General features: G+C 40.5%; 1 protein-coding gene across 2 annotated transcripts in view; it reads left to right on the forward strand.

Moving 5' to 3' along the window:
• Dpyd (dihydropyrimidine dehydrogenase) overlaps window positions 1-18651 on the forward strand; it is an 849077-nt gene extending 830426 nt beyond the window's left edge. For both annotated transcript variants that reach the window (XM_052730491.1, XM_052730492.1), the window contains 3 exons: window positions 486-629; window positions 15518-15658; window positions 17248-18651. In XM_052730491.1, the coding sequence (XP_052586451.1) occupies window positions 486-629; window positions 15518-15658; window positions 17248-17418 (456 nt within the window). In that variant the 3' untranslated portion in view covers window positions 17419-18651. The remainder of the gene's footprint in view (window positions 1-485; window positions 630-15517; window positions 15659-17247) is intronic.
• The last annotated feature ends 5512 nt before the right edge of the window (window positions 18652-24163 follow it).

A 24163-nucleotide genomic window follows, 5' to 3' on the forward strand; every position in this document is an offset into this window, starting at 1 on the left:
AGAATTTGAACACAATAAAATGGAGATACAGATGAGAACCTTGGCAAAGCACCTTCTCTATTGACAGAGGCATTTGTCAAGGGCTGTGGCTGTGTCTATATTGTGCTAAAAACCTGACGAAGGGAAAATAAAGCATCAATAGGTTTCACCTTCTGTCTGTACAAACCAAACAAATGCTCTCCCTAATAGCTATTGTTTTAAGTGTGTACATTTGGTTTTCCACGGTGAAATCCATTCCCTTTAGAAATGAATTTTAATCAACATCTGCATCTAACACATCCATATTTGGCTGAAGTATCCTTCTCGTGTCTTCTTTTTGATTCCAGATGGAATCTGACACATAGAAGACTAGTAGTCCAGAGGAAGGAAGACCCAGTTAACAAGGGATGAGCACATTTGTTTGTTGGTGATATTTGTGTGAGGAGACCCCCGCACCTTGTTTCTATGAGTTACTATGATGATGTCTTTGTGTGTTTTCCCTTCAGAAACTGCCAAGCTTTGGACCTTACCTTGAACAACGCAAGAAAATCATAGCAGCGAGTAAGATCGGAAGGAGAGATCAAAACGGAGCGTGTTCACCACCCCAGAGAAAGCATTTTATCCCGCAAAAGCCTATTCCTGCCATCAAGGTAAAAATTAAGACAAATTCATAAATTTACCTATTTCCCATTCAAATGTGGCTTAAAGGCTTTTTTTTCCTTCCTTAAATATAGCATCGATTTTTGCCTTTTGATGTTCTGAAAGTTTCTAAAAATTCTGTCTACCATGAAAATGTTTTTACTAATACAGTAACCACTTCTTTGTTTCCTATTTTGGTTTCTGTCACACTTTCTAGATCACTGCCAGGTTTGTGTTTCATGGAAATTTTGTGCATTAATGAGTCAGGAGACATGAAGAAGAATTCTTCATATTCTTATAGTTAACTATCAGTATTTTAATTCAGAGTTACATTTAAGAAATCTATTGGTCATAAAAACAACTGAATTATGAGGTTGTAACAGGGTTATCAATAGAATTACATTTGGAGAGCTTTTCTAGTTTGACCTCAAAAAAACAAGCCCATGTATTTGGTACTCAAGAATTTATTCTGGGCAAAACAAAGATCACTGTTAAGAAGTATTTGTGTGTATCTTTACCTTTCTAGCTTATTTACATAGAGGTTTGATTTTTTGAAAGAAACAGTTTCCTATCAAGTTGTGTGAACAACAGACAGATGTGATGTGTGCTTTCTAGTGTCTCAACAACTGCAGTGTGTAAAACTATAGCAACATCACAGTCAAGATTTGGGGAGAAGGTTGGGTTTTTCCTTCCTCCCTTTTTGAAGGATAAGATTTGGCTCTACAGCTCAAGTTGGATTAGATCCTCCTGCCTCAGCTTTCTGAGTGCTGGGGTTTCAGGCATGCCTCCACATACCTGCTGCTAACCACACAGATATTTCTCCAACCTATCTACCAGTCTTATTCAGGTTTCCCCTGTTCATTCTCTCTCTCTCTCTCTCTCTCTCTCTCTCTCTCTCTCTCTCTCTCTCTCTCTCTCTCGCTCTCGCTCTCGCTCTCGCTCTCGCTCTGTGTGTGTGTGTGTGTGTGTGTGTGTGTGTGTGTGTGTGTGTGTGTGTGTTGTGCTGCATTCATTTTGAGAAATTTTGTTTTCTGCTTAAGTTTGCATATTCACAACCACAAGCGAGATACAAAATAGCCCAGGCTATTCTGTAGGTGGAGAATTCCAAGTCAGTCTGGGACATGTATCAAAACCTTGTATGAAAAGAAGAGGAGAATGAAAGAGATGAGGAGAAATGGGAGAGGAGGAGGATGCTACTGATATGTCCTTCTCAAGCAAGGAAGAAATTAAGTTCAGATTATATATTGAACCATGTCATACGAGTGGTGCATTTTAGTCAGTATTCTGTTGTTGTTATAAAATATCTGAGACTAGGGCATTTATAAAGAATATAAGTTTATTTGGCTCACAGTTACAGAAGCTGAGAAGGCCAAGTGTATGGCAACAGTATCCCTCTAGCATCTGGTTCAGGTTTTCTCGGTGCAGTGTAACATGGCTCAAGTCTTGCTTCCTCTTCTAATAAGGACTCTAATGCCATCAGGTAGGCCCACTCTCCTGACCCAACTGCCTCCCAAAGGACCTATGGAGAAATAACTTTCATACACAAATTTGGAGGTTAAATTTCTAATGAAAGAAGTTCAGATGAACACATTCAAACTGTATCAAAGAGACACTTCTCTCTGATGAAATGAATTTGGGCTTAGCAGTGTTATTTTATTTATGTGATTTTATTGTAAATGCATCATTATAGGAAAAACCTTGAGGTACTTGCTTCATTGAAATACAAAGTTTACAAGATTTAGCAGATTATAATTAAAACAGAAGAGGTTCTTAAATTAAGCCACTCTGTCATAGTCCCTATGTTCAAACGGTTGCATTGACAGGTCATAGCCCTATGAACTTGCCTCAATAAACTAATCTGTGAAATGGAGTAAATGAAAGTGTTTGCCTCCATAGGGTTATAAATTTGATGGTGTGTGAAACATTTTTAATATAGTGTCTTCCCTAATTGCCATTTGCTAGTTGATATCATGTTGTAATGGACAGGTTAGATAACAGGTTAGGTGGATATTTCTGCTTTGGTCATTGAAATGAACTCTAGAATAGGTAGGGAAATAGGAAACTCTGAAGACCAATCAAGCTGAAAAATTTGAAGCCATTATATTTTCCAGGATGTCTTTACCTCAGAAAAACCATGCGACAAGTAATATGCCAGGAGCTGAGCATCAAATGCTCAGGGAATATGACAGAAATATTTAGTAAGCCCATGAAGCATACAAAAGGAAGGAGACAGATACTAACAAAGACTGGCAGAGACAGTGCAGAATTATACTTGTGGCAGGAGTTATATATAAATAGTCTAAGATGTACAGAAACTTTCAAGAGACCTAATTTAAATCCAAGGATCCAAGGAAAGCTTCCTGGTTGTGGTGGTTTACCTTTCCATCTTGAATATTTTGAGAAATGCCTACAGATTAGCAAATCACATTTCTGAGTGTGTCTGTGAAGATATTTCTGCGGATAGTCTTGGGGACCCTGACCTAATGAATGGATTCATCCCTTGATGGTTCTGTAATATGATGACAAGAATGGGAAAATGGAAAGAGGTAGACTTACTTGGAGGAAACAAGCACAGGGGGTAGCTGTATGGTATCCTGGCTCCACTTGTCCTCTCTCTTTCTGCTTCCTGGCTGCCATGATGTGAGCTGTTGTGCTCCACCACACCCGTCCCTGACATGATGGCCTGACATCTCTGAAACCTGAAAAGGAATGAAACAAAGTCATTCCTTTGTTAAGATGCTCTTTCACCATCTGGTCACAGCTACACAGAGGTAATTTAATTGATGCACTGAGTCAGAGAATTGATTGTTCCTATAAACTAGATAGGATTAGAAACATATGAGAGGGGAAACATGCGTTAAGTGAGCCACAATAGGGTTTTGCATTTAGCAAATAGTTACGATGCTAAAGACTGTATTGAAGTCAACACAATTTTATTAATTCTTAAGAGGGTTTAGCAATTCCAATTCTATCCAAAGATAGTGCATGGAAAGGGATTGAAAATGAGAGGACCCAACTGACTAAATTTTTTGATGATTCTATTGAGCTAAAGAAAACAATGTAATAAATCAGGATTTTGTTCTTTTTGTCTTAAAGTTTGGTGAAGCTTTTTGCAGGGTGGGACACAAATTTTACACTGAGGATTTTTAAACAGATACACATGGGGACATAGAAGAGGGGAAAAAATGACATTGCCACAGCCTACTGTGTGCCAGACATGAGAAAGCATCTTCTGTGCCTTCTTTATCATTACTTAAAACCCTAGGTGGAAATAAGGCATGCTGGGGAATTAACGGAGAAGTGGTGCAGAAATAGGAGAATGACCGGAAGAGCATGATGATGTGGGAGAAAACAAGAGTGGGAGGATTCTTAAGGCTGAGGCCCTGGTTCACAGGGCCAGGAATCCCCAGTGCCAACTAAGGAGAGCTTACGTGGGTCCATTTTTTTCTGACATATGCAATCACTGGGATTCCAACTTTTAGCTGTAACAACAGTCAAGTTCACGACAAATCCATTGCTTCATGTAGTAATCTCCCATTCACAGCCACCACCAAAAAGAGCAGCACTGTTACAGTCATGGCATCCAAGAGTGAGTAAACCCCGGCTCTCACGAAACCTACATTGTAGTGAGGAGAAGCAACTGAGTAGAGGCTGGTACACACGGGAACCTGTGAAGCAGGATCAGGAGACTAGAAATCCCAAGATAGGCCCTTAGAAATGCTTGCTTGATGAACTATCCCTGAGTTAACACCCCCAAACTAAGGGCAAGAAAGAACAATGTATATGTCTAGGGGAATAATTTTCCATTCAGAGAGAACAGGAAACATAGACTCTGAATGGAGAAGTCTCTCACAGAAAGCCCCTATCTATTTACCTGATAAATTGTCCACGTGGTTCAGCCACCATGTTTCCTCAGAGTTCTGGTCTGTCTGCCTACACTTCAGACATTTTTTGTCCTTTTCATTGCTCATTTCTAGCAAACACCCAGCTCGCCCTGTGTTCCCATCCTGTTTCATTATTCCGCTTGTGTTTCCCCGACCATTTTCCTTCTTTTCCTGACATGCTAGTTTTCTTTTCTTCCTTTTTGTTCTTTCTGGAGACCCTAAATTGTCTGTTTTTATGCCTAATAATTTCTCTGTGGACTCATCTGTTTATTTCAGGTTGTTTCTTCCCTCTGCTAGGCTCTTTATAGATTCTTCTGGATTTTGTTTGAACTCCATGACACTGCCTTGTTTATTCTCTCTGCTACCACAATACATGATTTCCCATCTCCCATGGAAGGATCCCCATCTTCCCACAAAATTATCTGAGCCTCTCTTGTTTGCTTTTCATTCACATGCCCCTATTCTAGTCTCCGCCAGCTTCTCTGATTCTAACATGGCGATATTGTTTCAAAGGACAGCATGCCCAATAGGTCTCCTCCTTGGTTCTTTTATTCTTTCTGTTGCCACTGGTATGGCTGAATGGTCTCTTGCTCCACAGGTAGGCAGTTTCAGCCTCAATCCATCAACAAATGTTTATTGAATATCTTCTATTTCAACATGAGAACACTGATGGTGATGGCAGATTCCAAAGAAATACAAATGCAGTCTAAGCCTGGGGATTTCTCCATCTCAGCAGAGATGGATCACTAGCATGTTTTTAATATGTGTTCATTGCAATCTAGGAATTGTGCTAGGGAAAAGGAATACAGCATGAATTTTAAAAAGACAGAAGTCTATATTTTGGGAGCACATGGTATATCAAGGGAGAAAGACACATGTTAAAAATTATTTACAGTTCAATCAAATACGAACAAAATGCTCTGGGAACACAGACGACTGAAAGGGATTAGTTCTGCCTCGGGTAATTGTGGAAAGCTTCGCAGAGATGGTGATATTTAAAGTAGAGTTTAATAAATTAGTGTTAATTAAGCAGAGAATTAATAATAAAAGCTAATATTTATTGAGGTCTTATGAGGTTTCAAGCACTGCAACATGTTTGTAAATGAGCTCATCCGAGTCTCCCAATAACCTGATGAGATGAAATACTTGTATCCCGCCAATTTTACTGATTCAATAATTGAAAAACAGAGAGGTTAGCTAATTTGCCCAAGGTCACACAGCTAGGAAAGCATTAATAAAGCCAAGATCTGAACCTATTTCCTAAGGCACTATATAGTACATGGGGTTGGGGACAGTGTTTCAAGATAGTCACTATGCTTGCAAAGTATAATATTCAAATGTATTTGTGGTAATACACAGTCAAGGGAGCTTAAATCCATATACAGTCCCTGGGTTTCAGTAGGTGGTGATATCAATGTGTTGAACTCATTTTGCGGAATAGAAATTTATAGAAAGGGCAAAACTAAGAGGTGATAATGTGTGTGTATGTGTGTGTGTGTGTGTGTGTGTGTGTGTGTGTGTGTGTGTGAGAGAGAGAGAGAGAGAGAGAGAGAGAGAGAGAGAGAGAGAGAGAGAGAGAGAGATCTTTGGGTTTGCATGTGTGTGATCATGTGTATACAGTACATTTCTGTGTGCAGGTATGTACGAGCTATATGTGAGAATGGGGAATACAGAGATCCTGTGTCATTCCTGAGGTATCACTGGGTTCTCTTTATCTCTTTATTGGCCTGGAGTGGCCAGGCAATAAGTTCTAGAAATCTGCCTATTTCTGCCTCCCCAGTTGTGGGGTTAAAGCCATGTTCTACCACACCCAGCTTTCTACATAGTTCCTACGATTGTACAGCTAGCTCTTTACCAACTAAGCCATCTCATCACCCTGCTCAGTGTTGTTAATCAACATTCTAAAAACTATTTTATTTTTTAATTATGATGTATATGTGTATGTGTGTGTGTGTGTGTGTGTGTGTGTGTGTGTGTGTGTGTGTGTGTGAATATATGCATATGAATGTAGGTACCTGTAGAAGCAAGAAGAAGGCTTCAGATCTCTTGGAGCTGGAATTACAGGCAGCTGTGAGCTACGAGCTGTGGGTCCTGGGAACCAAATTCTGGTCCTCTGTAAGAGCATTGCTTACTCTTACCAGTGAGTAATACTTTGAGCATGTTTTCTTATAAAAATTTAAAACAGTGTCAAGGAACAAAGAAACAGACCAATCCAGTAAGAATTCCACCTAGGGCACCAAAAGGGGCCATTCTCAATACTCTATCAGAATGCTCTGGTCAGAACTGGATGTCATCATGCCATCCTGAATCTTCTTACCATTTGGAAGCTGAAAGTGGCCTCAGAGTGCCTGAGTTCCCCCTCTAGGGAATGCCAGGACACCTGGAGCTGCCCTGGAATCCAGCTGATTTTCTCCTTATCACCCCAGCGTCTTGGTTTCCATCTCATAGTGATAGCATTTCCCATATGACCATGTAATGAACCTGCTTAGCTTGTAAAGAAAAGAGGGAAAGAGCCCTGAGTCAGACACAGGTCATCAAAACGAGCCCTAGAAGGCTGGAGAGAAGGATGAGATAAAGCAAGAGAAAGGGACATGACCTGCCCGGATAGCTTCAAAGGTATCTGTCTATAATGTAGTCTGAGACCATCTGAAAAAGGCCCTGACATACATACAAATGCACACACACACACACACACACACACACACACACACACACACACACATATTCATATATGTGCCACAGACAGGAAAACCCGCAGTGCCTGTTACTGGAGCAGCTCTGCCTTCTGGCCCCAAATAACTGACATGACAGTACACACATGTGGCCCAGCTGAGTGAGAAGCGTGCTTTATTCTCCAGCAGCAGATAACAGAGGCTTGAGAGCTTGCCGAGCCTTATGAAGTCCCAGAACGTGCTCCAGTTCTGTTGCTGTATTTGAGAATGAATTCTCATTCTCCTTATGAAGCTGGGGATGCATCTCTAACGTCTTCAGATTTCTGGGTAGGAAAATGAATGGTTTAGGGACACTAGTGATGTTTTCATCCCTTCTTCCTGCTGCTTGGAGGAGGAGATAGACGACATCTCATAAGACTGGCAAGGCAGTGTTGGCAGGGGACCAGTCAGCCTGATCGAGTGCTTTATTATTTCAACTGAATTGTGAAAGGAAGGAGAAAAGCACTCAGATAAAACTGTAAGACCATATTAGATACCACAGAACACAGAGGGGACTGCACAGAAAGAAAAAATAAAGGAGACTTGCCCAGCAATTTCCAGAAGAATCCAGAAAAGCAAGCTGGGGACAGCATTCATATTCTTGATTGTCTATGTACCAATAAATAACAGTTGAAAAATCTATCATGTGGAACTTTAAAAGCTGAGGAGAATTTGGTTATAAAAAATAATCTCTTAAGCCGCGTGGTTATTTATTGATGTGTGGTTCCTGGCTTGACCAGAATACAGCAATAGAAAAACATAGGTTGCTTAGAATGAAGAAGTCCAGTCAGAGCCAGAAGGAGGAGCAGTGTATGTCAGATGTGTGCAACTGAAATCTACAAGCCTGAAGGTGATGTGAGAAGGAGCCAACCGTGGGACACTGAAATGAAAGAAAAGTGGAAATGTCATCCCAGGACTACATCAGAGATGTTATAGCCAGGTGGTTAATATGGACAGGCAAGATAGAGCTGCCGTGTTTGTCTTTATAGACTGCAGATGGAAATGCCACTCCATGGAAGGAAAACTATCTGAAAAGGAATTGCACAACCTTTGTTCTTGAGAATATCATTACACAGAAGAAAACGGCTACACAGACTTAGTTCCGACTCCTGTGACAAGCTCGTGTTTGAGGGAAGCAGTACCTGAAAGAATGTGAAGGATGTCACCATCCATGTGAACTTAGAGTTTTTTTATGCCAAGAACACATGCATTCCACCTTTAATAAATCTATTTCAGGAAGTTCGGAGAAAGCCGTGGATGCAATCTTATAGTCCAGTTTGACTGTTAATCTTGACTGTTAAGTCAATGAGATTTAGAATCACCATGCAAAATAGTCTCTGAGTATATCTGTGAGGGATTATCTATATTAGCTTATTTGAATTGAGGTAGAAAGACCCACCACAAATGTTGGGGGCATCATTCCATAGGCTGAATATAAAGGAAAAAGTGGGCTGGTCACAGAGTTCATGTCTCTCTGCTTGCTGACTGAAAACAGTTGACCATCTGCCCTGTTTCTGCCTCCATAACTTCCCTACTGTGATGGATTCTATTCCTAGAACTGTAAGCCCAAATAAACCCTTCCTGAAGGTGTTTTGGGCAGATACGTTGTCACAGCAACAAGACAAGTAACTGAGGCATTGGGTCTTAACCTGAAGATGAATCAAGAATGCAAAGCTGTCAATCAGAATTTGATGATGTAATCACTATGTATTTTCCCAGGAGTAAGAAGGTTAAGGGTTTAGATAACTTAGTGGTCAGTGGTCCTATGAGAAAAAAACCTTATCGATGATAAGCAAAAAGTGTGACATCAAACTTTAAACATGGATCAGCTTACTGGAGTGATTTGAATTTTGAGAAAATATTAGGTAAAATGGGAATGTATTTTTGTCTATTAAAAGTCAAAAAGAAAAAACTTACACCCACTACTTCAAACAGATGGTGTATTGTTAAATCACAATTAGAAAGAAAAACTGTTCCATTTCTATTATCTTCCCTTGCATCCTCACATAAGAGTTTTCTTAGAATTGAAAAGAAGGAGGAAAAATAGATTTGAGAGTCTAAGATAGGTAAGATATAAGATTACAGCCTCATTAAATCAAGTGAAAACCCCAAATGTCAGCCACTTGCCACATGAAGCCTGAGTCTACCCCACATGGGAAGGATACTGTGATCAGAGCCTCAGATACTGAAGTCATCCCCATCTGTCTCTCCCAGACACCTTTCTCCACCACCCTCTCTCACACCATTGACTTGCTTGTAGCCTGCCTCTTGGCACACTGTTTCTCTCAACTTTTCTGGTCAAACGAGTATTTGTTTTCTGAATCCTCACTGTCTTTGTCATCCCCATCTCTGCTTATGCAGTGCTCTCCTTACTTGTCAGAGACTGCAGAGTTCTAATTCCAGACCACCCCGTCTCAGTGTTCGCTGTTTGCCTCCTGGCTCAGAGAGTCATGCGATAATAAGTTGTTAAGCTTTAAGAGCACTTGTGTTTGAGAATTCTGTACCAACTGATGAAAAAAATATTGTTCTGGGTTCTTTTAGTATAGAAAAGGCAAGCTGAGCATGGTGGCTCACACCTATAATCCCAGCACTCAGGAGACTGAGGCAGGGGGATGACTGAAGCATCAGGGACAGCCTGAGCTAAATAGTAAGTTCCAAGATGGCATAGTTTAGAGCCTGAATCCCTGTCTCACCATAACCAAAAGAGAGCCATGGGAAGGGAGGGAGGGAGGAAGCAAAGGAGGGAAGAAGGTCAGGAAGAAGGAAAGATTGGATATGGGGATGTAGATGCTCTTACTGTATAGTAAAGAAAAAATACAAACAGACCAGAAAGGATGAGACCCAGGCCCAGGGGAGCTGTGCAAAGATTACTAAACTTTTGACTCAGGAGCATTTATGAGGACAAAGTTATTAAGAATCAGCATAAATTCAGTGAGAGCAAACCAAATGATCTCATTTCCTCTCCTGATAGGTTTATACGGCAAGGAGTGACAAGATAAGAACCTGAGGCATTGGTAATGATGCAGATAAGGGCACAGGAAAGTAATTAAACAGCTATACCCAAATCATTTAAGTCACAGATCCTTCAGGTTAGAAGTCACGGGATTGCCCATAGCATGCTGTCCTTGTTTCTGGACTTTGAAGGGCACATATTTACAGCAATTGTAGGAAATATGCTAATCAAATGTGAAGATCCAAAGCTAGAAGAGTAGTTAATGTGCCTGATAACAATCGCAATTGGAAGGTACTTCAATTGGCCTTAAAAGTAGGTCAAAAGTAATAAATTTATATTGCTCATAATGAAGAAAGTGTAAAACATCAGAGACCGAATCAAATCCCTCTAGGTCTATATTCGTTGGCCTTAAAATGTATATCAAATAGAAACAATGGCTGACCAATCTTCCAAAAAAAATTTTGAGCCAGGCAGCAGTGGTGCACACTTCTAATCCCAGCACTCAGGAGACAGAGGCAGATGGATCTCTGTGAGTTCAAGGCCAGCCTGATCTACAGAATGAGTTCCAGGACAGCTAGGGCTACACAGTGAAACCCTGTCTTGAAAAACAAAAAAAAAATTTTTTTGATTATCCTATGTATGGATATAATTCTAGAATACTGTAGGCCATTGTGGCTAACCCTGAGCACTTACATTAAAATCAAATATGCCACCTTGGGAGATGTTTCAGTGAGTAAAGCACCTGCTACACAGGCAGAAAAACCAAAGTTGATCTCCCCCAGAACCAACTGAAAAGCCAAGTGAACATGGAGGCCCAACCAAAATTCTAGGACATGGGAACCAGGGGCAGGGAACCCCTGGAGTGAGTCACCTAGCCAGACTAACTGAAATCAGCAGCAATCCCTTCCTCAATACATGTTGATTGGGAGTGATTAAGAAAGACATCTGATGTCAACTTGGATTACACACACACACAGCACATGTACATGCATTCATACACACACACACACACACACACACACACACACACACACACACACACCACGTATACATACATGCCCAAATCAAATCAAACGTGTAAAGTATAATCTAAAGGATCCAGTGTCATAGTCTCCATGCATAAGCATTTCTAGTAAGCAGGAATGATTACATAGATTGCTTAAACTTTGTATGTGCACACCCTATCTGGAATAATAAATAAATGTAGGTCTCCCAACCTCTGTAGAAGTGTTTCTACAAGGCACTACCTGAAACTGAGGTACCTGACTGTGATCCACATCTTTCTACAAATTCCAGGACATGCCAACACATATCCATCAGCTGGCAGTATAGCTTAAGATGGTGGTTTTTCAACAAATGTCTACATCATTAGCCACAAAGAATGGTCATTCTTTTTTATTATTTCTTTGATACTCCCAAACTAATTTCAGATACTATTCTTTTATCCCCTTCTAGATTAAAAATGAAGATGGTATACTTAAAGAACTATGAATTTTTAACCCCCTGTGTGAATAACTTGTAAAGGGTCCAATGAACTTATTCTATCTGGTTTTGAAAATAATGGTGTTTTAAATGACAGCTTCAAATCTCAGAGAGCAAATGGGATATTTAATACACACAGAAGGTGAACCTGCTCCTTATAATAAAATCTCTTGGGCATGTATATTTCTTCTGGGAAAATGTAGAGATTTTCCTGACTAGTCATCAGTTGAGTTTTAACTAGTGATTTCTCCCATAATGATTGGATTCTGCTCAAGAGATGTTCTGACTGATTTATTTGCATTTAAAAAGTTAGTTTCTGTTGCACATAAATAGTCTTTCACAGCCATATAAAAAGCTCATGCATTTATTTTCTTGAAATACTAGAAAATATTAAACTGCTCAAGTTTCCTTGATTATCTTTTGCATGTTCAATGCCCAAATTAATAAAAATATCCACTAGACCTTTTGTTAATATTTATGCCTAGACTCATCACTGTTATGAGTCTAGGCATAGATATTCAAAAGATGTAATTATTTAACAAATATTTGAGCTTCTGTTATGCTTTGATGATCTGCAGATACAAGATATACCATACTTGATTCAAATATGAATATATCTCTGTTAAAAAAAAAACCAAGAATCTAGATTTAAAATCCTATTTGCAATGTGAGGTGGGATTTGCTAGAGAATAACAAATGAGTCAGTATGGCAGAGGGAATATGATCACAGCATTTGAAGTCTAGCAGCAGTAATCTGAAGCTCTATTTCATCATCTACTTGATTTTATATCTTAAATCACAGTCACCTCACCATCCTAAAATGTATGAGGTTTAAATAAGAAAATGGTTTGAAATTAAGGCACTAGCCTGAAGTGTAGTAGAATTCAAAAATTATCCTTATCGGCAATTCTACAAAATGGATAAAATATCCCAGACCATGACAAAGGGCGAGAGAAAGAAGACAAAGAGTGCTGAGGTGGAAAGGGGAGAGGAAGGAGAGAGGGGGAGGGAGGCAGAGAAAGGAGAAAGAGCTTATCTTGACATTTGGTTAGGAAAGGAGACAGAAGGATTGAGGAGGTCCTCATGCAGTAGAGATATCTGAGCTCCCTTTGAAAGATGATTAGGAAAAACGATTGGAAGTTAATGAGTCATGTTGAAAAATGTTGTAGACACAGCAGGGGATTCAAAAGATCCCTCAGAAAATGCAAAAGCTGACATTAGAGAAGAGAGAAATAGGAATAAAATTCCAAGTCTTCCTCATTTAAAAAAAAAAAATCCTAATGCTATTCCCAATGCCAAGAAAGGGGACACCACAGCCCTGTGTCCTTACAAGTTCAGTGGGTGGGGAATTTACCGTTCTTGTTTCTAGTGATAATGCTTATCATGCAGTTGGTAATGCAGCTTGAGCTTGTGAGAGCAGTTCAGAACAGGTAGAGATCTGGATGTCAAGGGCCCACCTGCAAACACACTGCAAGGTAGTGACGTCTTCAGCTTCAGCACACTGCAAAGGAAGTAGGCAAGGCAGCCCTGACATTTTCTATCATCTCAGGGCTTCAGAGTATACAAATGAAGTCTAAGGATAGTGGGAACATTGTCTCCATTTAAAAGCTCAGAGTAACATTGCAGAGCTCAAATAGAACATAAAACAAAAAGGTAAGGCAGCACAGCCAAGTGTCCTGAGCATTCTTGTTTGTGGTGATATATTGTGTCCCCCAATATATTGTGTACGCTAAGAAAACTTATCTGGGGTCAGAGAACAGAACAGCCACTAGATTAGACATAGAAACCAGAAAATGGTGGCACACACACCTTTAATCTTATCACTTGGGAGGCAGAGATCCATCTGGATCTCTTGAGTTCAAGGCAATACTGGAAACAGAGCCAGGTGTGGTGGCACACACCTTTAATCCAAGTATTTAAGATTTCATGTTTTGGGAAAAACATGCCTTTAATCCCAGGACTTGAGATCTCATGTCTTGCTTGGGAAAGAAACATATCTTTAATTCCAGGAAGTGATGGCAGGAAACAGAAAGGTATATAAGGCATGAGGACGAGGAACTAGAGGCTTTTAAGCTTTTAGGCTTTTTAGCAGCATTTCAGCTGAGATCCATTCTGGTGAGGACTCGGTTGTTTTCAGTCTGAAGAAGCAGAATCAGCTGAGGAGTTGGCGAGGTGAGGTTGACTGTGGCTTGTTCTGTCTCTCTGATCTTTCAGCCTTTCACCCCAATACCTGGCTCTGGGGTTTTTTTATTAATAAAACCATTTAGCAATTCATGTTACAGTGTTTATTTTTTTTTTGTTGCTGTTGTTCTGATAAAATACTGACTAAAAGCAGCTTGGGAGGGGAAGGGCTAACTTCAATCAAGGAAAGCCAGAGCAGGTGCTCAAGTCAGGAACCTGGAGGCAGGAGTTGAAGCAGAGACCAGGGAAGAATGCCACTTACTGGCTTGCTCCCCATAGCTTACTCAGCCAGCTTTATTATATAGCCCAGACCTACCTGCCCAGGCATGGTACTTCCCACAGTGGGCTGCGTCCACCTATATCAATAAGCAATTAAGAAAACGGGCGATGGACATGGCCACAGACCAATCCAACACAGATAATTCCACAACTGAGGTTCCCTCTTCTGAAGCAGATCAAGGTGACCAATCAAGACGGCCATCCTACTAGACCAGAAGGAGTGCAGAAAACAAAACACCCAAGAGAACGAGGGATGACGACTCCAAGCAAGAGATGGCCTCTTTGAACACAGACCTTGAATTCAAACAAACCATTCTCATTCTAAAGGTGAAAAACAAGAGCTGATAATCTTGACAGCACACTAATTTGGCAAACATTGTTACTCTCTCTGTTTTGTTTTCTGAAACAAAGTGCTTCCTAGTGTTGATGAAACATCCTCTGTGCTTCCCATATTAAGCATAATCTCAATTACTATAAGAAACAAAGCCATGTGTAACCGCATGAAAGATCTTGGTAGTGAATGGAGCAATTGCTGGTTCTTTAAGAGTGAAAAGGCATCTAATTCAACCTAGATCAACCTAATTAATTAGCATAAATTAGAATTCTTCAATAAGGAAATATATTCTTCAAGATGTGACAGGTGAGTGAGCTATCAGAACCCCTTTCAAATGAAAATTAAGAATCAAAACTCAACAATAGAAATGGGGTGCATTCTTGTTTCCATTTCCCTCATCCCCAGTGAAATGAAGTCTCTCGTGTAAATGTGGTACCTTTTGTCGGTTTACATTACATTTAGATCCTTCAAATGGAAACCCTAGGATATATGAGCTTTTACAAAAACCTAAGAGAATTATTTTAATGTCTATATACAAAGTGCTCTCATAGGGTGCCCAGCAGAAAAGCAACTGAGTTCAGCAACTTGAGTCTTATAACTGTAAATTCCCCCCTCCCCGTGCCATGTTGTATGTTCATGTGTGTGGGTCTGCATGTCCTGTGTGCAGGTGTATATGTGTAGGTGCATGTGTGAGTTCATATGTACTCATGTGGAATCCCAAGACAGATCTCAGGTTATCTCCCTCAATGGCTTTCTGCTTTATATCTTATGTGGGTCTTTTGAGGATGTTGGCGATCCAAACTCTGATCCTCATGTCGATAGAGCAAGCACTTTAACCACCATCTCCACAATCCGTGGCCTTATATTTCTAAGCTGGGCGTGCTTACTGGCCATCTCTCAAAAACAAGTAAGCTAACTGTCACAGAAAGTGCTTCTGTGAGAACTGTGATACTCCAAGCCCCGTAAGTAAACACAATGCTGTGTGAGCTCAAAATGGGGAAATGTGGGCAGATATTAGTCATTAAGGAATTGTTTCAAGTTGAGCACTATGAGTAACTCACTGCCCATTTTCTAGGATGTAATTGGAAAAGCGCTGCAATACCTGGGAACGTATGGGGAGCTGAGCAGCGTCGAGCAAGTTGTGGCCCTGATCAATGAGGAAATGTGCATCAATTGTGGCAAATGTTACATGACCTGTAATGACTCCGGCTACCAGGTAGGAACCCTGCTGGAATTAAGATGCTGCAGCCAGGTTTGGCTCTTCTTTAGGGGCAGCAAGTGTATTCTATTGCTAAATGTGCAATTCAAACCAGGTGTGCCAATTATGTCCCCTCACCACAGGTCCTTTTTTCTGTCCTTGTAATACGCTGGTGTGTCTTTTTACTTTTATTTGACGATTTGTTTATTTTATGTGTGTGTATCAGTAGGAGCATAGACTATATGTGCGCATTCACCATTCAGATCTGTTGGAACTAGAGTGGTGGTGACCTTCCCAACTTCGGTGTTAGGACTGAACTTGAGCCCTCTGTAAATGGAGCAAGAACTCTTAACTGCTGTACCATCTCTCTGGACAAGATACACCCTTCACTGTCAGAGGCACCATCCGATGTGCTGGGGTTTCCTACTGAATAGAGATGGGAGAAGAGCTAAGCATTGTCAGCATTTTTGTTTACTTCCTGATCCACATGTGAGCAAGTTCCCCTGCCATGGCTGTGAGCCGCTGTGGTGCCTTCTTCCCCATGGTACACTCCATCTTCTGAGCAGTGAGCCCAAATAAGCCCTGCCTCCCTTGAGCTGTTTCTTGTCAGGTACTTGTTCCAGCAGTGAGGAAAATAACTAATACGGCCATGTTTTCAGTGAACAGTATTATTTTAGTATTGTTTCATCACCCATGAAGCTGGAGAGGGACATTTAAGTGAAAACAGAAACTCATGCAAAATAATGTACATTAGGGAAAGTTATGGTCTGGTACTAACTGCAGAGAGGAGAACCGTCATTTATTACCAATCCCCTAAAAGGACCGGATTCCTTCAGCCTACAGAGGATTTTCTTCCATTTGGTATTGATTGGGATTTTACGGCAGTAATTTTAAAAAAGAAAAGAAATATTCTCTCACCACACACTTGTAGCAGTTGGTCTTATGAATTTCTTCATAGCTGGAAAAAATAGGGAGATATTTTTGGTTTATCTGCCACTATAAGTGACCAAATACACATATGTGCCTCCATGCCTCCATGCACCGGCACACACAAACACACACACACACACACACACACACACACACACACACACACCTCCACCACCACCACCACCACCAACAACAACAACAAAGCATTAAAAAAAAGAACAGGAAGTGTGAGGAGTAAATGGATCTATGTGAAAGTATGGGCAGGCACAAAGTGCCTCAGCCTGGTCAGATTGACAATACCTGAGTCTTCCACTGACCGAGAAAGCAGAAGCGCTGTGTTTAAAAAAAATATTTCCTCCCACATGGAAAGAAAAGCCTCTAATCAACTGTAAACACTGCATTGCTAATTTAAGGAAGTTTCATTTATTTCTCTGCTTCTCCTGTCAACTCAGCAGTTGCTATGATTGTTCTACCACGGTGCTCGGCATGGTAATCTCCGTTGCTGTGGACAGAGATGCAGATGTTAAAATGGGGGAATTCTGGACATTGGTGGGCAGTGGCTCAACTCTCTTTTGATTTCTGTTTGCAGGCTATACGGACTGAGACGCAGATGTTAAAATGGGGGAATTCTAGACATTGGTGGGCAGTGGCTCAACTCTCTTGATTTCTGTTTGCAGGCTATTCAGTTTGATCCGGAAACTCACCTGCCTACTGTTACCGACACATGCACAGGATGTACTCTCTGCCTCAGCGTCTGCCCCATTATCGACTGTATCAGGATGGTTTCCAGGACAACTCCTTATGAACCAAAGAGAGGCTTACCCTTAGCTGTGAAGCCAGTGTGTTAAGGTGATTTGTAAGATGGTTGCTGTGAACTTGGATGTTACCGGCACAGGCTGATCGTTAGACACAACAATAAGTAATCATTGTGGTCAGTTCTTTCCAAATTTTATAGATATACATACATAATTTCTAAATAAATGTCTAAATTGGAAAAGCAATGTCTGATGCCAGTGACCAATTACTGGTCATAAAGTGGAATAATTCTTTTCTGAGGTAGCTGGTGAGTAACTGCACACCAGTTAATTGGATGTGCTCCGTCAGTTGTCTACTGTGAAAAATTAACTTTTTCATGGCAATTAGTGTGACAATTTCTAAATTGCCCTATGCCGTGCTCATTCTTTGATTTCTAATTGTAAGTGAAATGAACTATTTTGGAACAAAGTACAGTTTCATATACAGGAAACCGTTTCCAAGGAAACACTTTGTAATTAAAAACTACCTGTAATTTTAACACCGTTTCTAAGGACATGTAATTAGCTCCATTAAGAACAAGTGAGGAAAGTCAAGTCATTATTTACTATGACAAGGGGAACAAAACCTGTAAGGTGGTTTTCTAGAATTTTCTTAAGATCCCTTTTGCTGAAGTAGCTCACTCTTTGGTGCTGGACACTGAAAGAGAGATTTCCTAACTAAAATGCTAGTCACCACCCATGCCTGAAACAGGTATGCAGACTACTCAGGGATGGACCACATGTCATTTTTATTTGAATACTAAATATTTGTTCCTAACAAAACACCTTAGTATTAGGATGGATGTCTGGTTAATGCCACACTTTTCACTGTGTACAAACTGTTCTGTCTGCTTTTCATAGTCACCTTCATTAGGAGAGCAATTAATGTTCAAACAAGGCCCAGATTACACAGCACTGAGCCACACGCTTCATAGTTAACAACGAAAAAACTCATGTCTATAACTTAGATATAGTGAGAAGAACCTGTCTGACTACTCTTTACTTTGATGCTTATGTGACTTCAAAATTAATGAAATATAAATGTGTGTTTTTGATATTGGTAAATATTTTTTGATTTTTCTATTTTCATAATCAGTAAATGGCATCACATAAATTCATTTATTCCTTCCTTATGGCACATTTTAATATGAATCTATAGGAGGTAAATCAGAAAATGACAATCTGTGGCATATTTCAATGATAAATGCAAGAGCTAGGAGTGCATTTTGACAAAATCTGTATGATCAAATAATCACAAATAAAATTTTATGATCTATTTTCAATGTACTTTTCTGTTTCATTTTTCCAAATGCACCTTCCTGTCAGGTATTTATATTTTGACATGGGGCAGTTTGGGATTGGTTCTATAGAAAATTCCATCCAAATGCTGGATGTGTGTCAGTTTGAATCTAATGAAGAAAATTACAGTATTATTTTCCAATGTTTCACTTCCTGTCCCTCTTACCCCCAATCCTCTACTGAATGCAACTCTCCTCAGCCAAAATGCATTTTTCACATAGAGTTGGCTAAGCCTTCTGAAGTGGTTCAAGATGAAGAAACATGGGAAATGGCCTTCCCACCTGAAGATGCTGGCCGCACCATGGGTAGCATATGTCACTAAATATTACTCTTCATAAAGTTGTGCAGTACCAAGGGTGTAGAAGAGTGGAGTCCTTTATGCTGTTGTCACAATACAAGCATCTTCACTTTGGGAGTTGGTAGGACTTAGCTAAGAGATCCAGTTATTGGGGGAAAAATACTGTAAAGCTACAAAGATGCCATGATATATGACTGGTGAACCTGAATGTGAGAGAGAGAGAGAGATCAGGTGCAAATAGATGTGTACCTGGGTGTAGATTTCAAATGTCAACCTCAGATCTCTCTACCTTATTTACTAATGCAGAGACTCTCACTGAGACCTGGGACCTAACTCTCACCATTAGACTATGTTGACTTGTCACTGTATCCCACGGATCCCCCGTCTTCATCTCCCTGGTGCTAGGATTACAAGCATTTACCACCATGCCAAGCTCTTTACATGTTTTCTGTGGGTGAAACTTAGGCCCTCATATTTTTTCTTGGAAATCATCTTCCCAACTCCAGGTAACTCCTTTTTTACTGTAGGGGTTAATTAACCCTCCAGAAATATGATGAAAGGCATCACATACATGTATGCTGGAGTTCTCAAGATACTGTCTTCTAGGAAGGCATTCTGCCAGTACAGACCAAAGCACAGCTTCTGTGGTCTCTCCTGAGAAAGAGAGCACACCTCAGTATGCTAGCTCATCCTTATTCTACTTGGGAAACTATGAACAACCAAGGCTTGAAGTTAGGCCATAACAACTGGTGTTGTTCCTTATTTACATTTCATTCTGGTATGTTCCTTCACTAGTGGGCACTGGGCAGCCTTTCTTATCCATACTGTTTGTGGAAAATGTAATTTAGTTTTGTATCCGTGGCCTGGAGAGAGACTCTGTATAATAAAAGGGAAAAATCTTATTTTCTATCCAGCAAGAAGCCACAATCCAGTGACACCAAAATGCATCTTTGTAGCTCTTCTGAGTGGGAAGACAGGACCAGCTTAGAGAAACTGGTATTTCCTAACTAGTGTCTAGGAAACTATATGAGGTCCTATATGTATGTCTACTAGTTTTATGTGTCAACTTGGCTGGACAATACAAACCTCATACTTGACCAAACACTTGTATTTAGGTTTAAAATTGAATTGGTGGACTCTGAGTAAAATAAAATTGTCTCCCAAAGCACTGGAGAATTCCACACATGTGCCAAAGGCCTCAGTATAGCAAAGGTCCACCTCCAGGAGGGAGTTCTCCAGCACACAGCATTCATACTTCATTTTGACTCCTCATCAGGCTTAGTCTGGACTTGACCTCTCACTTCTTCACAGTCTCCAGCCTCAGTGTCACACCACCAACTGAACTCAGTAAGTCACCGTAACTGTGTGAGCCAATTTCTTCAAATTATTTAATTCAATATCATTGCTTCCATTTCTCTGGAGAATGCTGATGAATGTGACACATCTCATTGAATGATACAGTGATCAGGGTGGGGGCTATCATTTCCCCCCCCCCCCAAAAAAAAATGAAGACATATATTCTCATCCAACCTAAGTAACTTACTCCGAGTTATCCCTCTAATTTGGTATGTTTCTAAGTGTCCCAGCTTGCTTCCATTATTCCTCCATTTGTTCATCTAGCTCTTCATTCACTCCACAAATATCAAATAGCTACAGAGTATCAAGAACTTGACTAGAGATAAGAATGTGAACTCAAATGATGGTTGTCCCCCATCTTACCCATTTGGGCTGATATAACAAACTACGATAAACTGAGTGGCTCACAAACAACAGAAAACTATTCTCACTATTCAGGAGAACAAGAAAGTCTAATATCAAAGTGTCAACAGAATTAACAGCTGACCAGAACCAACTAGTCTTCTGGCTCATAAATGTCACCTTTCACTGTGGAAAGGGTGAATAATTCCTGTGGGGCTTCTTGGCAAAGCACTAATCCCACATATGAGTGCTTCACCCCCACAACCTAATCAACTCTTGCAAAACCTGATGCCCTGAAGCTATCGCCTTGGAGGTTATCATTTCATTGTGTGCATTTGTAAGAAATACAGTCGGACAGTTGTACTGCTCAGCTTCAAAACGTTTGTAATGTGCAATGGAAACAGACATGCAACAGCTTTATGCTACATGTGGTAGTAAGTGCTGGGAAAGCGATCAAGAGAGAAGGGGCAGCAGAAGCATTTGCTCTTGACAAGGTGACAATTAAGCCAGTTTTTGAGTTTGTAGAAGAGGAAAATAGAGAGTAAGAAAAGGAGATCTCAAGGAGTGAACATAGAGAAGGCACAGCGGGTGGAAAGGGCTAGGATGTTCAGGAAATCACAAGAACTTGGAATTAGCTAGAACAAAACAAATGTGGAGTTGGGATAAGGCAAAAACTGGTACAGATTGCATTAAGATCCTTGACGAAATGAGAGTTTGCAGTCTCTCCGTGAAGTGTCTTCCGTATGCCAAACACTTCTACCTGTCTGTGATTGAAGGAATGATCAAGGAAGGCACAGGTCCTGCCTCACTGAGCTTGCATCTCAGTGAATGACAAAAACCAAGAAAGTAACGAAATAGAATAAGGCCAGTGCTCTGACAGAAACAAGAGCCTGAGACAAGGACATTTAGGTTTAATTGAATGAGTAGGTCAGATGAAAAAGAGCCAGGCACGTGAAGGAGAGGGGAGAGTGGGTTCCACAAATAAACAAATGCAAAGGTCATGAGGTATTCAGATTATTGAAAAGGTAAGTGGAAGTAAGGAAATACATGGTGATTTATAGGAATCTGCAAGAACCCTGGTGTGTAAGCAGATGTCCCTTAAGATCTTTTCCATTCTTCCACTCTGGTGGTGGCACTCCAGTTAATGCCTACACCTATGCTTACCAACTAGACTCCTATATTTAAGTACCTGGCCATCTGCAAGGTTCAGGAACTTCAGACTCCAAGCTCCAAAACCAAAACAGCTATTTCTCCCACACTTGATGTTGCTTGCCCATTTCCAGTAAATCGCGGTCTAGGAATTTGACCTCCAATATCTGTCCTAAGACTTTCTCCAACTTGCCATTCTAAAAACTCCCATGACTCATTCCACCCTTAGGCATTGTGATGGTTAACACTGGCAATGTAATAAGATCTGCAATCACCTAAAAGACAGTCTTCCAGGCATGTCTGTTTCTAAATTGGGCTGAGGTGAGAAGACCCATTCTAAGTGTGCACAACACTATCCATGAACTGGGATCCTGGAATTAAAAAGAGAAAGCAAGCTGAGCATCAGCATTCATTTCTTCCTGCTTGCTTGCTGCAGATACAATGTGACCAGCTGCCTCACACTACTGCCACGAAGCCTTCCACACCATGATGGACTACATGTAACCCTCCTTAAACTACGAGCAGAAATGGACCTGCTTTAGTTAGAGTTTCTATTTCTGTGATGAAACACCATGTCCACAACAACTTGATGAGGAAACAGTTTATTTCAGCTAACACTTCCAGGTGACAGTCCCTCACTGAGGGAAGTCAAGGTAGGTAGGAACTCAAACAGGGCAGGAGCCTGGAGGCAGGAGCAGATGCAGAGGCCCTGGAGGAATGCTGCTTACCGACTTGTTCCTCATGGTTTGCTCAGCCTGTTTTCTTAGAGAGAACCACCAGCCCAGTAATGGCATCACCCACAACAGGCTGGGCACTCCCCTATTGATCACTAATTAAGAAAATGCCTTACAGTGGGTTATTACAGAGGCATTTTCACAATTGAGGTTCCCTCCTCTCTGATGCCTCTAGCTTGCGTCAAGTTGACGTAAAACTATCGAGCACAGATCATTCCTTTCCTAAGTGTTTCTTGATCACAGAAATAGGAGAGCTCATGCTCACACTATGTGACTCATGTCTACCATCTCACTCCAGCACTGTCCTAAGCATCCTTGTCAGCACAAATAGTCTATTGTGGCCCTGCACCGCCACAAAACTCTCAAACTCCTCCATGTTAACAACTGAAAATGAAAGTCTGGTAAGGCTCTCACTGCCATTTCAACTGCATTTGACTTGACCCAGCCTTGAACTCTAGTCAATGAGAAAGTTCTCTAGTTTATAAGATCCTCACTGTCCTGTAATTATGTAGAACCTTAAACATTCAAGCTTCAACACTTTTTTTTTTTTTGGTTTTTTGAGACATGGTTTTGGCTGTCCTAGAACTCACTATGTAGACCAGGCTGACCTCGAACTCATAGAGCTCCACCTGTCTTTGCCTCCCAAGTTCAGGGATTACTGGTATACACCACCACACCCGGTCATCAAGCCTCAACTTCTAATCCATAAAACTGGTGCTTAAATAATTTTATCAACTTCCTAAGATGATTAGAGGATAAATAGAGAAAGTGGAGATTAAATGACTTACTGAATGTAAATTCATTTTTTTCTCATTTAAAAGAAAAAGCACCCTTTGCATGACACTTTGAAACAAAGCAGTTTGCTGATGAGATGGCTAAGTCAGTAAGATGCTGGAAGTACAAGCGTAAAGATCTGAGGTCTTCCCCTCAAAGTCCACCTAAAACAATGTCAAATGTGGTGACAGTCACTTACAGTCACATACCTAAGGAGGCCGAGATGACAGATCTCTGAGGCTCACTGGCCTACCATCTTAGCCTATTTTGTGATTTCTAGGTCAACAAGAAACCCTGTCTCAAAACGAAGATGGATAGTACTAGAGTAATGACACTAGAGGTTGACACATGGACACATCTGTGCATATTCACACGTAAACACACACACACACACACACACACACACACACACACACACACACACATGCACACTCATGCCAAAAATGACTTTTGAAAATAAACATATTCTTTGGTGTAGTGTGATTGTAAGATCAAAATATTTATGCCAGAATCAGCTGTAAGTCCTGCTTTTCTCCTCTTTAATAAGACTCTAAATAAAAATTTAACATGTCTTTACTTTTAAAAGTTTACACCAGTGTTTATCTCATCAGATTATACTTTACAGGGAGTAGAAAACTTCAACAATAACTTTAAAAGCTTGGCAATTAAGACGTTATCTAGTATTGTCATATGAGACAAACAGGGACTCGTTTTTACATTAAGCACCCTGGCGAGAGCTTTGTGGCTACAATAAAATCACTTCAAAATGTACGCTGACTTTGTATAACACCAAGGAAAAAAACATTATGTGTAGAGGCTAAGACCAAATATATAAATATATTCTAAA

This window comes from Peromyscus californicus, unplaced genomic scaffold (assembly GCF_007827085.1).
Source record: "Peromyscus californicus insignis strain IS unplaced genomic scaffold, ASM782708v3 Scaffold_9__1_contigs__length_137607984, whole genome shotgun sequence".
Classification (NCBI taxonomy): Eukaryota; Metazoa; Chordata; class Mammalia; order Rodentia; family Cricetidae; genus Peromyscus; species Peromyscus californicus.